Consider the following 15367-nt stretch of genomic DNA (forward strand, 5'->3'; position numbering starts at 1 on the left):
GTTGATGGTGGAGAGAGTGAATGTTTGTTTATGGGGTGCTAATCAAGCGGGCTGCTTTGTCCTGGATGGTGTCGAGCTTCTTGAGTGTTGTTGGAGCTGCACCCATGCAGGCAAGTGGAGAGTATTCCATCACACTCTTGACTTGTGCCTTGTAGATGGTGGACAGGCTTTGGGGAGTCATGAGTTGAGTTACTCGCTACGGGATTCCTAGCCTCTGGCCTGCTCTTGTAGCCACGGTATTTAGATGGCTACTCCAGTTCAGTTTCTGGTCAATAGTAACCCCCAGGAAGTTGATAGTGGGGGATTCAGCAATGGTAATGCCATTGAATGTCAAGGGGGAGATGGTTAGATTCTCTTTTGTTGGAGATGGTCATTGCCTGGCACTTGTGTGGCGCGTATGTTACTTGCCACTTATCAGCCCAAGACTGAATGTTGTCCAGGTCCTGCTGTATGCGGGCATGGACTGCTTCAGTATCTGAGGAGTCACGAATGGTGCTGAACACTATGCAATCATCTTTGAACATCCCCACTTCTGACCTTACAATGGAGGGAAGGTCATTGATGAAACAGCTGAAGATGGTTGGGCCTAGGACACTACCCTGAGGAAATCCTGCAGTGATGTCCTGGGGCTGAGATTTTTGCCTCCTACAACCACAATTATCTTCCGTTGTGCTAGATATGAGTTCAGCCAGTGGAGAGTTTTCCCCCTACTTTCCATTGACTTCAAAGTGAAGCATTGTGATCTGTGAGGAGGCTAGTGTAGAACTTCAAAAGGAGATAGACAAGTTGGTGGAATGGGCAGACAAGTGGCAGAGGAAGTCCGATGTGGAGAAATGTGAAGTGATTCATTTTGGTATGAAGAACATGGAGAGACAATATAAAATAAAGGGTACAATTTTAAAGGGGGAGCAGGAGCAGAGGGACCTGGGTGTATATGTGCATAAGTCATTGAAGGTGGCAGGACAAGTTGAGAGAGTGGTTAATAAAGCATACAGTATCCTGGGCTTTATGAATAGGGGCATGGAGTACAAGAGCAAGGAAGTTATGTTGAACTTATATAAGACACTAGTTGGCCTCAGCTGGAATCAGAGAGTAGAGACAAGGCAAGAGAAAGATAGTCATATGGGAAAAGATAAACAGACCGTGACAGGAAGGGACAGTGAGTACAGATCTAGGAGTAAATCAGCAGATAAGGCTAGAGGTTACAAAAATAATAAAAGGACAAAACTAATGGCTCTGTATTTGGATGCATGTAGAATTCGAAACAAAGCAAATGAACTGATAGTATAAATAGAAATAAATAAGTACGATCTGATAGCCATTACAGAGACATGGCTGCAGGATGACATAGATTGGGACATGAATATTGAAGGGTACAGGTTTAGGAAGAACAGGAAGCTAGGAAAAGGTGGAGGGGTGGCTCTTAATTAACAATGGTATTAGCACAATAGAGAGGGATGACCTAAGTTCAGGAAACCAGGATGCAGAAGCGATTTGGTTCGAGATGAGCAATGATAAAGGCAAGAAATCACTTGTGGGAGTGGTGTACAGGCCACCTAACAGTAACCACATGGTAGGACCGGGTATAAAGGAAGAAATAATGTGTGCTTATCAGAAAGGTATGGTGATAATCATGGGGGATTTTAATCTACATATAGGCTGCAGAAATCTAATGGTCAAAGGTAGCCTAGATGAGGAGTTCATAGAATGTTTTTGGGATAGTTTCTTAGAATAGCAGGTTCTGGAGCCAACCAGAGAGCAGGCTATACTAGACCTGTTATTGTGCAACAAGGGAGGAGTAATTAATGACCTCATAGTGAAGGCACCCCTAGGCAGCAACAAATATAATATGATTGAATTTTGCATTCAGTTTGAGGGAGAGAAGAGTGGGTCCAAGATTAGTATTTGAAACTTATATAAGGACAATTATGAGGGCTAGAAATATAAAAACAGATAGTAAGAGTTTCTATAGATCTTTTATAAAGAAAAGAGTTAACAAAGTGAGTACTGGGGAATTAATAAGAGAAAATAAGGAGATGGCAGATGAATTGAACAGGTATTTTGCACCTGTCTTCACCATCGAGGATACAAGTAACATCACAGAAATAGTTGTAACTCAGGAAATGGAAGGGAGGGAGGAACTCAATTACAATCACAAAGGAAGTAGTACTGGGCAAATTGTTGGAGCTGCGGGCTGACAAGTCCCTGGGTCCTGATGGACTTCATCCTAGGGTCTTAAAATAAGTGGCTAGTGAGATAGTTGATGTGTTGGTTTTAATTTTCCAAAATTCCCTAGATTCGGGGAAGTTCCATTAGATTGGAAAATAGTCAATGTAAACTCCTTTAAGCAAAAAGGGAGGGAATCAGAAAGCAAGAAACTACAGGCCAGTTAGCTTAACATCTGTCATAGGGAGAATGCTGGAAGCTATTATTAAAGACGTTATAGCAGGGCACTTAGAAAAATTCAAGGTAATCAAGGCAGAGTCAACATGGTTTTGTGAAAGGGTAATCATGTTTAACTAATTTATTGGAGTTCTTTGAAGAAGTAACATGTGTGGTGGATAAACCGGTGGATGTACTGTACTTAGATTTTCAGATGGCATTTGATAAGGTGCCAAACAGTTCTTCCTCACCCCAACCCTCCCTCTCTTGCCCGAAACCTTAAATCTGCATCCCATCAGCCAATGGGAACAGCTTATCTTTGTCTACCTGTCATAATCCTGTAAATCTCCATCAAATCTCCCCTCAATCTCCTTTGCTCCAAGGAAAACATCCCAAACTTCAGGAGAATTCAGGACAGTAAGAGGGTACAGGATGGTACTGATAGAAAAAGTTGTGGAAATCAAGAAAATTACTTAATAGTAATGAAACAATAGTCACATTTGGGGCTTCGACATAATTTCAGGCAATGAGTTCAAAGGCGTCAAACTGTGCACCTGCAAAATAGATTTATGATTTGTGTTAACCTTACCAGAAATAGCCTAGAAGAATATTTTATTAAATGTAGAATTATACTTGATGGTTTATTTCAGATTATATTTAATTTCATTAAAAATATTTTTTTATAATTAAACTGGAAGAGCATAATTGCCATTATGTGAACTCCCAAACCTTGAGTGAATGTGAACCCACCCCAGACCCAAGAATCTGGGAGCCCTGAGGAGATAGTAAGCATGTGGGCTCAGAATCTGTGTGCCTAAAAATTGGACGCTTTCTGTTAACAGACTCATTCACAGTGGTTTTCAGAGCTTAATGAACAAAAGGAATTGTAAAGTCTACAAAAACCAAACTGTGTGTTTAGAAGAGGTGCAAAACGTGCACAGACATGAATGCATTGTGTTTGCACAACCAGTCGATAGTCTTTTCCTATTATTTTTATTCAGGGGTACTTTATCCAAAGTGTTATCGTCTCTACCTCCAATTCTTCTTTTCAGCTGCAAGACGCAGCGAGTGAGCCAAAGGTTGTTCATTGAGCTCCTGGTTCATGCTGCCAGTGAACAGAGAACCCGTTGGCAGTTTCTGCCCCCCGATTGAGCTCCTCTTCCTTTCTGAAAGAATTGTTACCACAAAATAGGATGGATTTGTGCGTCATGCAATGTGCTTGAGCTAATATGTAGTTTATGTAGCTTCTTAATATGTCTCTTAGAAACATCCCAAAAACGCTTCACAAATCACAAGTTACTTTGAAGTGGAGTAACTATAGTTATGTATCAAACAAACAGCAAGTTCCAATTTATCCCAATTGGACAGTTTTTTTTTTGGCAGTGCTGGTTAATGGAGGAATGTTGGCCCTAACACTGTGCGAACTCCCTGCTCTTCCTCAAATAGAGCCACAGGTACTTTAATGTCCAGCTCGACCACCAAAACAGAGAGACAGGGCCTCAGTTTAGAAAGAAACAACTTGCATTTATGTAACCTTTCACAACTTCAGGATGTCTCAAATTTCTTTACAGCCAATGCAATGCTTTTGAAGTGTAGTGCTTGTTGTAATGAAGCAAACGCAGCAATTTACACACAGCAAGATCCCACAAACAGCATACATGATCAGATCATCTGTTTTAGTGATGTTGGTTGAGGGATAAATATAGACCTAGACAACAGGAGAACTCACAAGCTCTTCTTCAAGTCGTGCCACAGCACCTCCCACAGTGCAACCATCCCTCAGTAGTGCACTGCAGTTTCAACCTAGTCTCTGGAATGGAGCTAGCACTGAGTCACAGCTGATATATATCTAGCTTTTACTGGGTCACCAGAGAGAATTAGGATAATGTTATTTGAATTTTAAAAATGATCAGTAGCTACGAAATGCCTCAGTACAATTCTTGCTGTCAATTCTGTTAAGTGCTTTATAGAACTGTTAATCCACCCCCCTCTCCCTCTCCAGATAAAGCATGACAGCTAACCCATAATTACAATACTTGGACACTATTCAATCCCTCTATGGGGTGACATTTTTCTTTGATTACAAGCAATGCATAAAGTTAGATTTTTGCACATTTTTTACAGCTCACATGAATGCTTCTTTTGACCTAGTTCTACTGATTTTTGTTTTGCTTGGGAGCAGCCAGTTAGTTTACATTTATTTGTTTAAGTGACATGAAGATCTCCTGATATGATAACATAAATAGTGTTATTCACACACACCCCATACTGATTTGGTATTAAATGCTGCCACTAAAGACAGCAATTCAGTAAGGCATATATAATTTCATTTTCAGATTTACCAGCTGCCTTAGAATCATGGAATCTCACAGCACAGAATGAGGCCATTTGGACCATGACAAATGTGACAAATCTTTTTAAGAGATATCCAATTAGTTCCACTCCCCCACTCTCACCCCATAACTCTAATTTTTTTTCCCCTTTTAAGTATTTATCCAATTCCCTTTTGAAAGTTACTGTTGAATCTGCTTCCAGGCAGTGCATTCCAGATCTCATTATTTCTTCCCTGGTTCTTTTGCGAATTATCTCTAATCCGTGTCTACTGATCTTGGTTAATGCATCAAAAAAAGGAAATGTCATCAGTCTCAACAATTTGCCTTTATAAAATAGTCCTTCTATGCAGGAAGATGCACTTCACCATAAACTGATACAGTGAACATGAGGAAAGGGAAGAGGAACAGAGAGGCTAGAATAGGGACCAAAGGCACAATTGGAGACAATGACGTTGAGACAACTTTAGAAAGCAGAGGCATAGATGGCCCAGGGGAATGAACTAACTAGAAAGTTTCAGAGGGCAGGAGTTTTGGTGATGTAGAAATCTGTGAGAGAGGAAGGAGAAAAACTCCAGTATTATAGGAGTGGAGGCTAAATTCAGGGACATACAATAGAAGGAGATCACTCAGGTACAGTGGGCAAGGCCATGGAGGGACCTCAAAGCAAAGTCAAGAGTTTGATGCAGTGTAATGGGAGCTAATGGAGTTTCAGGTGCTGCAGGGGAAATGAGAATGTTAGGCTTGAAGACAGAATTGTCAATGAGTTGAAATTTCTGGAGGGGGTGTTCCTTTTTTGATTTAGAGTTATGCAGCAATTTAAAACAAGTTTTCCTTTAATTCATGTAATTATATCTAATTTGTATATGCAATCTATTAGGGAGGATGTGTGGTCCTTGGAGGGACAGATTTACCAGTTTATAAAGGGCTTCAAGGTTTACTTTATGAGGACAGGTTGCACAAAATGTTTTGTATTGCCTTGAGTATAAAAGATTGGGTGATGATCTAAACAAGGTCTTTAAAAGGTTAGAGATGCAATAAGGCAGATAGAGAAACTATTTCCTCTGTTGGGGGAATTCAGAACAAGGTGGCATTGTCTATAATTAGAACCTGGCAATATAGAAATAAAATCTGGAAGCACTTTTTTCACACAGAGGGTAGGGGAAGTCTGGAACTTGCTCTCCCAAAAAAAGGCTGTGGATGCTGAGTCAGTTGAAATTTTCAAGGCTGAGATCAATAGATTTTTGTTGGGTAACCGTATCAATGGAAATGGAGTGAGAGGTAGGTATTACAATTGTCCCTTGGCTACTTAAGGCCCAACTGATACAATTACAGGCGGGCTTGTCATCGAGTGGACTATACTTCCACCTGATTGGGGCATGAGACTCTTTACTTATGCAAATCGGGGTCTTATGTTGCTGTGGGATCCCGATTGCAATTTTGAAGTACAAATGAGCTTGTCATGTGCCATGCCTAAAAATATAAAAGTTCCAGAGGTGCTTGTTGCCCAGTCTGAATATCATTAAGCTATTAAGTAACATGTTTTAAATATGCCTTCATGGATAAGAGATACCTTTGTAGTCTCAGGATTAAAAGCAGCTCATGTGTGCATGTTTTCATTTAATTTACAGCTGAACTTCCTCCTGTTTATTAGTATTGTACGAATACTGATACAGAAGCTAAGGTCACCAGACATTGGGGGCAACGATCACTCACAATACAAGTAAACAATTTATTTGTTATATCATATGATGTGCATAATAGAAAATATTGGGTTACACAGAGTAAATTTGTACAATTGGTCTTGATTAATCCATAAACTTTGGGAAAATGCAATAATTTTAAATATTAATAATCCACTGACTAATGAGACATCAATTCATTGTATCAATATTTTTTCATCAAAATCAGCTGATAATATCATAATGTGTGAACGAAAGAAAATATTGTAGCATTCTGGCAATAGACTTATTTATATCTTGAGGTGCCTCATTAGTTTAACTGTAGAACACAACAGGATAGAAGTAACTTGCTGCTTTTATCGACACTTGATTTTTTGGAGCCTGCTCCTCACATTCACTGCAGCAGCTTTCTCTTTTGCACTCCCCACCCTGCCCCTCCCCCACCCACACAACTTTTTACTGAGGAACATTTCCTCTCTGTCAGGTTGAGTGGTGCGCTTTCTTTCTGAAATGGAGGGAGACCTTCCACAACTTCCCATGCTAGTCAGTGACAATCGACTGTCACTGAGCATCAGGCTGAGGATTCAGAGCGGAGTTCAGGAATGTAATACCATTCAGTGACTCTACACTCAATGACCTGAACTCCACTCACCCGGAATAAAAACAGACAGCGCAGAAAGTGCTGGAAATGCTCAGCAGGTCAGGTAGCATCTGTGGAGAGAGAAGCAGAGTTAATGTTTCATCAGAATTGGCAAAGATTAGAAATGTATTCAGTTTTAAGCAAGTGAAGGGGGGTTGGTGGTGGTGATGGTAGGGAAGACAGCAAAAGGGAAAGTGTGTGATAGGTCAGAGGGCATGAGAGATTAAATGACAAATATGTCAATGGACAAAGGCAGAGTGTGTTAATGCTTGTAGTGAAAGACAAAGCATTGGTCCAGAGAGAGTGTTAATAGCAGAATAATGAACAACTCTGTCCAAAAGCAAAACATGAAAAACCAAGTTTAAGGCAGGCACATGGTAAAAAAAATAAAATAAAAAAAAAGGCCAGTCATGCTTTGAAATTGTTGAACTCAATGTTGAGTCCAGAAGGCTGTAGAGTGCCTCATCGAAAGATGAGGTGCTTCTCCTTGAGCTTACTGGAACACTGCAGCAATCCCAGGACAGAGATGTGGGCATGAGAGCAGGCAGGTGAATTAAAATGACAAACAACCAGAAGCTTGGGGTCATGTTTTCGGACTGAGCGGAGGTGTTCCAGTCTGCGTTTGGTCTCCCCAATGTAGAGGAGATCACATTGTGACCAGCAATACAATGTACTACATTGAAGGAAGTGCAAGTAAATTGCTGCTTCACCTGAAGGGAGTGTTTGCGGCCTTGGATGGTGAGGAGAAAGGAGGTAAAAGGGCAGGTATTACACCTCCTGCGATTGCATGAGAAGGTGCCATGGGAAGAGGATGAGTTATAGGGGGCAATGGACCAGGGTGTTGCGGAGGGAACGATCCCTTCGGAATGCTGACAGGGGAGGAGAGGGGAAGATGTGTTTGGTGGTGGCAAATGCTGGAGGTGGCGGAAATAGCGGAGAATGATCCTTTGGATGTCGAGGCTGTTGGGGTGGAAAGTAAGGACAAGGGGAACCCGGTCGCGGTTCTGGGATGCAGGGGAAGGGGTGAGGGCAGAAGTGCGGGAAATGAGTCAGGCATTGTTGTGGGCCCTGTCAACCACAGTGGGGGGGAATCCTCAGTTGAGGAAAAAGGAAGACATATCAGAGGCGCTGTTGTGGAAGGTCAAATCATCAGAACAGATGCATCGGAGACAGAGAAACTGGGAGAATGGGATGGAGTCTCTTCAGGAAACAGGGTGTGAGAAAGTATAGTCAAGGTAGCCATGGGAGTCATTGGGCTTATAATGAATATTAGTGGACAGCCTATCCCCAGAGATGGAGACAGAGAAGTCGAGGAAGGAAGGGAAGTGTCAGAAATAGACTATATAAAGGTTAAAGAAGGATGGAAATTGGAAGCAAAGTTGATAAAGTTTTCCAGCTTGGGGCGAGAGCAGGAAGCGGTGCCAATACAGTCATCAATGTACCAAGAAAGGAGTTGAGGGAGGGGGCCTGAGTAGGACTGGAACAAGGAAGTGAGAGGCGTTGAAGGATAAGTTGTTCAATGTGAGAACAAGTTTAGCCAGGCGGAGGAGGGTGGTGGTGGATGGGGACTGGTTGGGGACAGGTTGGGCCTCTGATCAAGGAAGAAGCGGAGAGCCCACAGAACATTCTGGTGGGGCATGGAGGTGTCGTGAGATCGGACATCCATAGTGAAGAGGAGGTGGTTGGGGCCAGGAAACTGGAAATTGTCTAAATGACGTAGGGCATCAGAAGAGTCACAGATGTAGGTGGGAAGAGACTGGACCGGGGAGAAAAGATAGAGTCAAGATAGAAAGAAATAAGTTCAGTGGGGCAGGAATAGGCTGAAACAATGGGTCTGCTGGGACAGTCCTGTTTGTGGATTTTGGGAAGGAAGTGGAAGCGGGCTGTCCAGGGGTGCATGTCTATGAGGTTGAAAGCTGTAGAGGGAAGATCTCCAGAGGAGATGAGGTCAGTGACAGTCTTGGAGACAGTGGTTTGATGTTCAGTGGTGGGGCATGGTCCAGGGGCAGGTAGGAAGAGAGTTGGCGCTCAGCTTCTGCAAGGTAGAAGTCTGTACACCAGACAAAACAGCACCACCCTTGTCAGTGGGTTTGATCACAATTTCGGACTTATACCTGAGAGAACTGAGTGCAGCAAGTTCAGAAGGAGACAGGTTAGAGTGAGCGAGGGGAGCTGAGAAATTGTGATAGTCGATGTCACACCAACAGTTCTCAATGAAAAGGTCAAGAGTGGATAACAGACCAGAGGGAGGGGTCCAGATGGAGGGAGAATACTGGAAGCGAGTGAAAGGGTCCACTGGTCAGGGTGAGGACTCATGGTCAAAGAAGTGAGCCCGAGGCAAAGAGGACTGAAGAAGAGCTCAACATCATGGCAAGTGTGAGATTCATTGAGGTGGGGCATAAGGGGATAAAACTGAATCCTTTGTTGCACTGGGACTTTAAACAGAAGCATAAGGAGCAAAATTCAAGCAGCAAAATTAAGACATCGGTGAGGCTATAAGTACTCAAATGATAGGCACAATTTTTAGACCAGATTGTTAACACTTAAAAACTTCAAACAAAAAGCCACCTGCTTAATAGGATACCAGTTAACATATTCATCATGATAATGGTGCTCAAACATATCAAACCAGAAGGTGAAAAATGTTAGTTAACCTTTGGTTAAAGAAACAATCGTACATTTGGTGCTCATTTCATTTGATTAAGGAATTATACACATTAACTATGAAAAACATATTGATACAGGCTCATAATGAAAATATTCCAGATCACACATGGAGTAACCAGTCTGACTGGAAATGCCACCGACTAGTGGCAAGATGTAGAAGAACAAATTTGCTCTGAAATTACAGAGCGGTGCAAGAATGAGAGAGTAGTTACAATGGGGGACTTTAATTATCCAAATATAGACTGGGATAATAGTAGTGTAAAGAACAGAGAGGAGCAAGAGTGCCTTGAGTGTGTTCAGGAAAATTTTCTACAGCAGTATGTTTCCAGTCCATGAGAAAGGAGCCATTACTGGACCTGGTTCTTGGGAATGAGGTGGGCCGAGTGGATCAAGTATCAGCAGGTGAGCATTTAGGGGATAGTGATCATTGTATCATAAAGTTTAGGTTGGCTATGGAAAAAGACAAGGAACAATCCAGAGTAAGAATATTGAACTGGGGGAAAGCCAACTTCTATGGGGTAAGAATGGATTTGACCCAGATAAATTGGAATCAAAGGTTGGTCGGAAAAACTGTAACTGAACAACGGCTGCTTTTAAAGAAGAGATCGTTTGGGCACAGTCAAGACATATTCCCGTGAAGGGGAAAGGTAGGGCAAACAAGTCCAGAGCTCCCTGGATAATGAAAGAGATAGAGATTAAGATGATGAAGAAAAAGTGTGCTTATGACAACTGTCAGGTGGATAATACAACCGGAAACCAGGCTGAATATAGAAGGTTCACAGGGGAAGTGATAAAGCAATTAAGAGAAGCAAAGAGAGAGTATGAAATGAGACTGGCAGTCAACATAAAAGCGAATTCAGAAGTTTTCTATAGACACATAAATAATAAAAGGATGGTAAAAGGACAATTGATGCCGATTAGTGACCAAAAAGGGGATTTATGCATGGAGCAGGACTGAGGTATTAAATGAATAGTTTCCATCTATCTTTACCAAGGAAGAATATGCTGAACAGGTCATGGTGAAAGGGGGGTAGTTCAGACACTTGAAGAGTTTAAAATTGATGAACAGGTATTGGATAGGCTGTCTGTACTTAAAGCTGATAAGGCACCGGGACCAGATGAGATGCATCCGAGGATATTGAGGGAAATGAGAATGGAAATTGCAGCGGAACTGGCCATAATTTGCCAGTCTTCCTTAGACTCAGGGTTAGTGCCAGAGGACTGGGGAATTGTAAATATTATATCCATGTTCAAAAAAAGGCTGTAAAGATAAGCCCAGCAACTACAGTCCAGTCAGTTTAACCTCAGTGGTGGGAAAGCTTTTAGAAACAATAATTCGGGACAAAGCTAATAGTCATCAGGGCTTAAGGAAAGACAGCACAGATTTGTTAGGGGAAAATCATGTTTAACTAACTTGCTGGAGTTTTTTGATGGGATGACGGAGAGGGTTGATGAGGGTAATGCTGTTGATGTGGAGTACATGGACTTCCAAAAGGCATTTGATAAAGTGCCACACAACAGACCTGTGCGTAAAGTTATAGCTCATGGAATAAAAGGGACAGTAGCAACATGGATACAAAATTGGCTGAGTGACAGGAAACAGAAAGTAGTGGTTAATGTATGTTTTTCGGACTGGAGGAAGGTTTGTAGTGGAGTTCCCCAGGGTCGGCGTTAGGACCCTTGCCCTTCGTGATATATATTAATGACCTAGACCTTGGTATACAGGCACAACTTCAAAATTTGTGGATGATACAAAACTTGGAAGCATTGTGAACTGTAAGGAGGATAGTGTAGAACTTCAAAAGGACATAGACTGGTTGGTGAAATGGGCGGACAAGTGGCAGATGAAATTTAATGCAGAGAAGTGTGAAGTGATTCATTTTGATCAGAAGAATGCGGTGAGACAATATCAAATAAAGGGTACAATTCTAGAGGGGGTGCAGGAGCAGAGGGTCCTGGGTGTATATGTGCATAAATCATTGAAGTTGGCAGGACAGGTTGAGAGCACAGTGAATAAAGCATACAGCATCCTAGGCTTCATTAATCAAGGCATACAGTACAAAATCAAGGAAGTTACATTAAATTTATATGGAGCATTAGTTCAGCCTCAACTGGAGTATTGTGTCCAGTTCTGGGCACCACACTTCAGGAAAGATGTGAAGGCATTAGTGCGAGTGCAAAAAAAGGTTCACGAGAATGATTCCAGGGATGAGGAATTTCAGTTATGTAGATAGATTGGAGAAGTTGGGACTGTTTTCCTTGGAGAACAGAAGTTTGAGAGGAGATTTGATAGAGGTGTTCAAAATCATGAGGGTCTGGACAGAGTAGATAGGGAGAAACTGTTCCCATTGGTGGAAGGATTGAGAACAAGAGGACACAGATTTAAGGTAATTGGCAATAGAAACAATGCCGACCTGAGGAAAAACCTTTTCACACAGCGAGTGGTTAGGATCTGAAATGCACTGCCTGAGTGTGGTGGAGGCAGGTTCAACTGAGGCATTCAAGAGGGAAATGGATTGTTATCTGAAAAGGAAGAAGGTGCAGGGCCAAAAGGAGAAGGCGGAGGAGTGGCATTATGTAAATTGCTCCTTCGGAGAACCAGCGCACACATGACGGGCTGAATGGCCTCCTTCTGTGCTGTAACAATTCTGTGCTTCTATGTAGGATGGGATCCCAAAATCAGCCACTGGTCATGCCTGAGTCACCATACCGTCTGCCTGAGTTGCAGTTGAATCAGGAACCATTGTTCCTTCTTTCTGGTCTGGGCACTAAAAGTTGGCATAATGGCATGTTCTTTCCCTGTTACTGCATCTTGTACACAGCTGGGTTTTTGGTCAACAGAAGACCAATACTTGGGATGGGGGAGGAATTACAAATCCTTTCATCCAGGAGAAACCAGGTGATATGGGAGTTCAAAATAAAGAGGTCCACTTAGGCTATTTTCCCCTCCCGCGGCTACCTTAAAGCCGGCGCCACCCTGACTCTTGAATTTATCTTAATCAGGGTCCTATTATATAGATAGATCCTAATACCATTGTCATAGCCTACTGCTTGGAACATAGAAGATGTCAGATCAGGAGCAGAGGCTCTCAAAGTAAAATAACATTACTGTGGAGATAGGAGGAGCAATGGTTCTCCTCCGGACCCCAAAGAATATTTTGAGCCACTGCCGCATGGGGTCTTTGCCCTTCTCCATTCCCAAATCCCTCTCTAATCATCCCCTCCCTCCATCGCCCCCCAATGACTTACCTTGTGTTGGCCGGGCAGCCAGTAGGCTGCCCAATATTGAGTCGTCCTGAACCCAGAGAGCTCCCTAAGGATGCCTGCTTGAGACAAGCAGCTCACCTACTCTATTTTAATAAGGCATGGCAGTTAAAATGAACCAGTCCTCCCACTGCAGCTTGATATGTGTTCAGCTATATTAATCTTCCTGCGATAATGTTAGACTGTAAACCGACTGGTTCTCTTTGGTCCTACTGCTGTAGCTGTTTGCTGTATAATGAGATATTTCCTCTACAGAGCCAGTTTGATATATGTCATAGTAATTGTTTCTGTTCTTCCCAATTAACCAGGAGACTTGCCAAATCCACATTGCTCCTAATCCCGCTGCTTGGAGTACATTATATTGTGTTTGCCTTTTTCCCGGATAACGTTTCTGAAAAATATAAGATCGCGTTTGAATTATGTTTTGGATCTTTTCAGGTAAAAAACATTTCCTGCCTCTCCTGGGATTTAATTTCTGATGTCAACAGAACTCATGGTGAATTTACATATTTTTTAAATGCCCTCTGAATTCTTTCTCTTTGCAGGGGTTTATCGTTGCAGTTCTCTATTGCTTTTTAAATAGTGAGGTGAGTTACTTTGCTGATTTTCGAATGTGCTAATTCGTGATTTTGTTTGTGAATAATTCAGCATAAGTATTGCCAGCAGAGCACAGAGCAGTAAATCAGTGGTAGCGTGTTCTGAGAGATTTCAGAAGCTCTTCTTGAGCCTGATATATACATTGAAATGACAGCAATCTCAGGTCATAAATTACTTTTTTATTATGTATGTTAGAGTTGTGTCTGTGGTATTATAAACAAGTGTTAGTCAAGTACCGCTTTTTCAGTAAATCACGGCAGCTGGTGGAATTTAAATTAATAAAAATCTGGAATTGAAAGCTTGTCTCAGTAATGGTGCCATGAAACTATCATCGATTGTCGTAAAAACCCACCTAGTTCACTAATGTCCTTTAGCGAAGGAAATCTGCCATCCTTACTTGGTCTGGCCGACATGTGACTCCAACCCCACAACAATGTGGTTGACTCATAACTGCCCTCTGAAATGGCCTAGCAAGCCACTCAGTTCAAGGGCAATTAGGGATGGGCAATAAATGCTGGCCTTGCCAGCGACGCCCACATCCCATGAAAGAATAAAAATAATCTGGAACCTGGTTGTACCCAACATCCCAACAGAATGTGAGAGTCACCTGACCTCAAGGAAGATCAGAAGGCAGTGGCAAAGATCCCACCAAAATAACAACAACTTGTAACTTATGTAGCACCTGTAGCACAGTAAATTACCCAAGGCATTTTGCAAATAAATAACCGGGCAATGAGCAGGGGTTTGAGAAGCGAGTTGCAGAGGACATCAAAGAAATAATTGAAGAGCTAGGTTTTGAGGAGGTTTTTGATAGTGATGGAAGATATCATAAAGTCATACAGCACAGAAGGAGGCCATTCAGCCCATCGTGCCTGTGCCAGTTCTTTGAAACAACCATCTAATTAGTATCACTTCCCTGCAGCCCTGCATATTTTTCCTGTTCAACTCTCGATACTGATGGCAGGGTCACTTCTCTGAAGGATGTTGGCAGCCCAGCTGGGTTTTAACAACACTCAAGCAGCTTTCATAGTCACTTTTACCCCTGGGATTAGTGAGTAACACTGGTTAGACCTCAGCTGGAGTTCTGTGTACAGTTCTGGTCACCACACTATAGGAAAGATGTGATTGCATTAGAGAGAGTACAGAGGAGATTTATGAGGATATTCCCTGGACTGGAGAATTTTAGTTATGAGGAAAGATTGGATAGGCTAGGGTTGTTTTCTTTGGAACAGATGAGGCTGAGGGGAGACATAATTGAGGTGCATTAAATTATGAGGGGTCTAGATAGAGTGGATGGGAAGGCTCTGTTCCCCTCGGTTGAGGGGTCCATAATCAGGGGGCATAGATTTAGAGGAAGGAGTAGGAGGTTTAGAGGGGAAATATTTTCACCCAGAGGGTGGTGGGGATCTGGAATTCACTGGCTGAAAGGGTGGTCGAGGCGGAAACCCTCATAACAGTTAAAAAACTTGGATATGCACTTGAAGTGCCATAACCTACAGGGCTATGGACCAAGAGCTGGAAAGAGGGATTAGGTCGGATGGTTCCTTGTCGGCCAGTGTCGACACGATGGACCAAATGGCCTCCTTCAGTAGCATTACCACTATCCTACCTAACTGCTAGATACTGCAAGGTTTTAAAAAGGAAGTTTTAGAATGCTGGGAGTAAACTGAGGAGGGAATGCACAAAGGAACAGAGCGTGTTTGTTGGAACATGGGGCTGGAGAAGATTCCAAAGAATTTATTGAATTTAAAATCACTGCATCAAGGGATGGGGAGCTACTTGAGTTTTCTTGATGGAGCTTGGGT

At 42.4% G+C, this 15367-nt stretch overlaps 1 protein-coding gene across 2 annotated transcripts in view; it reads left to right on the plus strand.

The window, feature by feature from the left end:
- Nucleotides 1-15367, plus strand: part of vipr2 (vasoactive intestinal peptide receptor 2) — a 168542-nt gene that overhangs the window by 147733 nt on the left and 5442 nt on the right. For both annotated transcript variants that reach the window (XM_068014986.1, XM_068014987.1), the window contains 3 exons: nucleotides 6344-6435; nucleotides 13274-13403; nucleotides 13511-13552. In XM_068014986.1, coding sequence (XP_067871087.1) covers nucleotides 6344-6435; nucleotides 13274-13403; nucleotides 13511-13552 — 264 coding nt within the window. The remainder of the gene's footprint in view (nucleotides 1-6343; nucleotides 6436-13273; nucleotides 13404-13510; nucleotides 13553-15367) is intronic.

The sequence above is a fragment of the Heterodontus francisci genome, chromosome 2 (genome assembly GCF_036365525.1).
Source record: "Heterodontus francisci isolate sHetFra1 chromosome 2, sHetFra1.hap1, whole genome shotgun sequence".
NCBI lineage: Eukaryota > Metazoa > Chordata > Chondrichthyes > Heterodontiformes > Heterodontidae > Heterodontus > Heterodontus francisci.